This window comes from Ambystoma mexicanum, chromosome 3p (genome assembly GCF_040938575.1).
Source record: "Ambystoma mexicanum isolate Mex_15411 chromosome 3p, UKY_AmexF1_1, whole genome shotgun sequence".
Taxonomy (NCBI): domain Eukaryota; kingdom Metazoa; phylum Chordata; class Amphibia; order Caudata; family Ambystomatidae; genus Ambystoma; species Ambystoma mexicanum.
Window position 1 is genome coordinate 86190884 of NC_090925.1, and position 6015 is coordinate 86196898.

At 41.0% G+C, this 6015-nt stretch overlaps 1 protein-coding gene across 1 annotated transcript; it reads right to left on the reverse strand.

The window, feature by feature from the left end:
• Window positions 1–648: 648 nt before the first annotated feature.
• Window positions 649–1575, reverse strand: LOC138579771 (olfactory receptor 5V1-like). The gene has a single exon (XM_069650003.1). It carries the CDS (start codon window positions 1573–1575, stop codon window positions 649–651), a length of 927 nt encoding a protein of 308 aa, XP_069506104.1.
• Window positions 1576–6015: the final 4440 nt, after the last annotated feature.

Sequence of the window (6015 nt, forward strand, 5' to 3'; positions counted from 1 at the left end):
TTTAGGAAAGAACTGAAGACCTGGCTGGTCCAAAAACACTTTGATGTAACCTTGAGTCTGGCTATCTTGTGCACACACCCATCCATACATTATAAGGTGTTAATTATTACTAATATTCATCTGATGAATTGTTAAATACTCACTACCAATATTTTGCCCTATGACCTGTAAAGCACTCCATTGCTCTTGAGCTATTTTTGCACTACAGTATAAACATGGAAATAATAATAATAATACTAAGAACAATAATGATAGCAATACTAATAATACAGTGAGGCTTCAAACATGTACGAGGTTGCCTTTCCATGGGGGCTGTATGCTAAAGGCCGTTGAGGTGGAGGGTGTGGTTCTTTCTGCTGCTTTGTTAACATTGGTGATGCCGGTTTGAATTGTATTTGGCAGTGGCTATGTCCAAGTCGGAAATGTCCAAATAAATTCACCTTAAAAGTGGTCAGTGTAAAATATTTCTGCAATCATATGTGGCATTATAACCAATTGCCTAGAGCTGCACATGGCACTACACATCAGTACTTTCTGCACCTTCTGACTTATTATTCAAGTTTTTTCAAAGAATAGTTTATAAATGACCTCATGTTAAATTTGCATCTACTGCAATCAGAAAATTGAATCATGAATACTGCATGCAACCTATGCAGTATTCTTTTCTTTCATTAGGACATTTTTGAACTCTGCATTTTTCAGAGTGTATATTATTGGGTTGCAAAGTGGGGTGATAGCGATATATGTCAAGGACAAGATCTTATTTTCTTTCATCGAGTATGTTGATGCAGGTCGCATGTAGGTTGAACAGAGGGATGCATAAAATAAAATGACCACAGTGAGATGTGAGGCACATGTGGAGAAGGCCTTGGGTGTACCTCCTTTAGCTGCAATTTGCCGGATCGATGATACAATGTTGATGTAGGAGGTGATGATCAAAACAAATGACGTCATTGTTACTATTGCGCCCAGAATGTATGTAACTGTTTCAATTCGACTAGTGCTGCTGCAGGACATCTTCATCAAAGCTGCCACATCACAGAAGAAGTGGTTAATTGTGTGGGACTTACAAAAGGAGAGCCCAGATATTAGCACAGTGTGTGGCAGTGCATCCACAAACCCAACTGTCCAGCTGAACACAACCAGCTGCATACACACGCCCTTATTCATGATGGTCATATAACGCAAGGGATTGCAGATAGCCACATACCGATCGTAAGCCATGACTGTGAGAAGAACAACTTCTGTTGACAACACAAACATAAAAAAGTATGCCTGCAGGAGGCATTCGGTGAGAGAAATATATGTGCCATCCAGAAAGAAATGGGCCAACATTGGTGGAAAAATGACAGAGGTGTAACTGATATCGATGAAGGACAAATTTGTGAGGAAGAAATACATGGGCGTGTGCAGGCGAGCGTCACAGTAGATTGTTGTCATGATAAGTAGGTTTCCTGCCAAAGTCATGAGGTAAATCAGTAAAAATGAAGCAAAAAGAGGAGCTTGCAGGTGTGGAAGATCAGAAAAACCCACCAGCAGGAACTCTTCCCCCAAGCTCAGATTTTCACCATCCATTTCTTTGACGTTGCAGCAGCCGGTCATGAGATTGAAAATGATCTGAAAACAACACACAGTGAATATACAGTAAATATATATTTTTTTAGAATGAGGACTACAAGAGGCACAGTTAAGAGATATGTGCCTAATGCCACATTTACCGATTCCATAAAAGAAGAAGTTAACCGAAGAAAACCTGTAAGCATGCAAACACGTATGGCTTTTTTTTGGATGCTTTATAAAAACCATCTGTACAATTGTGGACTAAGAAGTGCAGGGTGCATTAAGTTATCATGTTAAGTTACATTTATATCAGAGGGCTTCCTGGGCCTCATTTTGGAAATAGGATTATTGATGATGATGATGATGATGGTGGTATTTGTCAGATACTAGCAGTATTCATTCCACAGTCAGTTGCTCAATTGCCACTAGCAGAAAATGCACTACAGCTGGCAGTAGTTGAATTATCACTGACAATACCGATAATTAAACAAAATATTGATTATCTATGACATTGACACCCAATAAAATATTAGCTATGAGCATATTTCAGGAAAAGTAGTCAAAACAGTTTTCTACATTGCAAATTACTTTTCATGTGTGAGCAGTAAGCCCTGGTAAAAAGATTTTGCTGGACTACCAAATGACCTGCATTTTCACTCAATTCTAGTGATAGGGGTTCAGACGAATTTTTTACAGGTTACGCTTATGACAATTCGTGCTCATGAAATATTGCTGTAAACATTGGGTTGTAGAGGTATGACTTTTTCCTGCCCGCACATGTTGAAAATGTAAGTGTAATGGAATTGGTCACATGTTTGGAACCTTTCCTGCAATTTGCTCACGCCTAAAGCCCAAACTTCTGGATGGATTTTCACCAAATTTGCAGCAGGAACGGTGGCTTGGTCCCGAAAGCTTTTTTTTAAACGATCTAAAAGTAGGTAAAAAAAATGGAGATATCTGGGTTTGGTCCGCTCACTCACTTCCCTGTTCGCTCCGCGGATGGGCCTCCAATTGGTCCAGGGGGCGACGTGATGTATGTAGCCATCGGACGCGCCAGCTGTTTGGATGTGAAAAGCATGAGGTGCGTCATATTTTTGGGAACTGCCCACCATGTTGGATTCACGGACAGCACCCGTTGTTCGCAAACATCGGAGGAAAAACATATTATAAAACAGAACATTGCACTTAAAAAATAATGAAAACATATCTGGAGAGGTGAGGGGTAATGAGAATGGAATGGAATAAGGCCATAAAAAGCCCCAAAACTGAGGTGTTTCTTATCTGATGTCCGCAAACAGTCTAGGGCAGTCTGTGATGTTCATGAACATCTGAGATGTTCGTGACATCTATGCATGCTTGTGAATTACAGGGTTGGTGAAAATCATTTTTTGGATGTTTTATAACTTTGGTGCCACCCAATGAAACAGGAAACTTTAGAATGTCATGCTAGACCTGAATGGGTCTGCAAAGTGTGATGTTGTTTTGTCAAGAGGGAACACAATTAGAGGGGGGGGCCCAAAATATTGAAAAAGGTTTATAAATATGGTGCCATTTGACAAATCTGCACATCAGTTTGAAAAAGGATTGTAGACCTAAATATGAATGTTTTTGCAACGTTTGGTGGGATTTTGTCAAGAAGGGGCACCATTAGAGAGGGTCTGAAAATGTTTAGATGGCTTATAACTTTGTTGCAATTTTACAAATGTGGACAAAAGTTTCCAGAAAGAATATAGACCCAACCTTGTATGTTTGCAAAGTCTGCATGGATTTTGTCAAGTGGGGGCTACATTATCTAACTATTGTATATACCTACATTTTGACACTTCTGAAAACATATAATATGGGAGGATATGCAGCAAACTTGTGTAAGGAGCATTGGCAAGGACCTTAAAGCATGGTTTTGCAAATGTGTCTGTGTTTTATTTTTTGAAAAGTGTCATAATGATGGAACAAAAAATTGTGATATAACTTGGGTGACTGAGGTATAGCCTGTGGCCATGGACAGTGGCCAGATTTTCCAGGGCATGGCCTAACGCCATGACTCAGACACTCTGGCTACTGAGCATGACCACGCAAAACCAGCAATAGGGTAGTGGGCATGACATGGCCACCACGGACAGGCAATGTGGTAAAGTTTTTCGAAATTGGGATTAGGTTTGAATGGGAAAAAAAATTGCTTATGGGTACACGTTAAAGTGATGGCTGGGACTGCAGCAATATGCACAAGGAGGTTCAGCAAGAACTTGAAAGCATTGTTTTGCAAATATATCCAATGTTTTATTTTTTCAAAAGTGTAAAATGTAATTACACAATACAATATATAACATTGTTGTCTGAGCAAAGGGCCTGGTCATTACCAAAGTGTAATGTGTGCTGTAATTTGGATACTGGTGAATGCGGCATGGCCAAAACGGTAGGTTTGAATATGAAAAAAAAATTCTACATGCGGTTACAGCCTGAAGTGGTGGACTAGATTACAACAAACCTGCATGACAAGCATTAGCAAGGATCTGAAAGCATGTTTTTGGAAATATGTCTTGTGTTTTATTTTTCAGAAGTGTAAGAATGTGAGAAAAGCTAGTGATATATATTTGGTGTAAGGGTAGTGGGCCTTGCCCTCGGCAAATGCAAATGTGTACACTGATTTGCTTATTGGGGAATGTGGCATGACTGAAGTCTATGCCTCATGGATTTGGAGACTGGCCATGGCTGCAAGCCATGAACACTGGTCATTGGTTACATTATTAGTGCATAGTGGACACTGAGCTACGATGCAGGGTAGGTGCAGTGAATAATAGTGGTGGTTTGGTTTGGCTGTGGTCATGGTGGAACCTTATTCTGTAGTCATCTGCTGCTGATAACAACATACATAGGTATGTGTTGCAAAAAAAAATATGTTTCCTAAATTAGGTTTATAGTTCTTTGAAGTTACGGTTAAGATGCATTCCACCATTGCCACTCCTCTGCTCCAGTAGTTAGCCAGTGGTGACCCGCTGTGGCATCCCTTGGCATTTCCCTCCTGGGTTCTGAGCACTTGCCCATTCGTACTGTCCCTTGTGTTTATGCACTTCTAAAATGTAAATATGTGCATTTTTAGGAGTATTGTGTACAATGTATTTGTATAAGTAAGGGAAATGCAGATGCAAAGATTTGTAGAAGACTGTTAAGTGGCAGTTGGTGTGTGGAAGCTAAATATGGTCTTACGATTATATGTACAGTTTTTGGAAGTGATTGGTGGATGGATATGTGACTATTTGAAGTAGGCATTGAGGGAGCGTTAGAAATATAACATTAAAAATGTTAGAACGACTGCCCTGTGCGATGGTATGCCTGTACCATCTGGGTCTTTTAATGATCCATGGCCTGGAAAGGGGACTCTGGAGACTGTGTATAGTTATAAAGGTTCATCGATTCTGGCCCTTATTGTATGCTAGAGAAACGTATTTGGGACAGAAAATTGTTTTTGTCCTTTTGTATTTTTCTCTACTATACAATTGTCCGATAGCACCCTGGGTGGGGAAGCCAGCCAATCAGGGGACTAGGAATGCAGACCTGAACCACTGGTACAAGCCGCTGTTCCAAGCCATATGATGGCCGGCTCTCCCCGCAGCCATATTCCACCCACCCTCTGTCCCATTTTTTTTCACCTACCCCCAACTTACCTCATTTCGGTGGCAGCGGGTGCTGCTGACACATTTACACCTTCCCTTCACATCCTGCAGTCTGCCATGGAAAGGGAAGAGAAGCTCCATACAGAGCGCCACCTTCCCTTTCCATGGTGGCCATCTTGGAAAAGGATTTTCATTCCTCTAGTGGGACACCGTGTGCATCCTGCTGCAGGAAGGAAAATCATTTTTTCTAGCATCCCTGGTTACCGTTTTGGCAACCTGGCGTGCTGATGGCATTCATTCCCCATTTCAGGGGCTGGAATGGGGGATAATGGCCCGGAGCCCTTGATATCCGCTCCCACTTTGCATGGGCCGATAACCTGGGCTGCTGGGCCGTTATTCCCTGTGCCAGCCCTTGGAACCCAGGATGGACACCAAATTATTTCCATTAGCATAACACAGAATGCTAATGGAAATGTTGGAGAATCTTTTTACTTTTTTTTTAAGTGATAACATAGGCTGTTGATCCATATCTTTTGAAGACAACAGTACTCTGTATATACTGCAACACCCGACTCTGCAGGGGGGACCAATTTAGAAGTGCTTTTGAAGCTGTAATCAAGAAGAATGACAAACAATTCCCCCTACCTTAGAATTAACACGTGCGCAACATCTTCCCCTGTCCACATGCCTCTCTATATTAGTAGGTGCTGCCTCTTCCCGAATTTCCCTCCCCACCTTACTTTCTGACCTCTCCTGCTAAAAAATAAAAACAAATCAAAGAAATGTATGTTAAGGAAAACCTTTGACTGTTAAAAAATAGAATAACAAAAAAATAATGTTGTAG

What these genes read in the sequence shown, in the direction of transcription:
- LOC138579771 (XM_069650003.1), bottom strand. Translation starts at nt 1,575, where the DNA reads ATGGATGGTGAAAATCTGAGCTTGGGGGAAGAGTTCCTGCTGGTGGGT.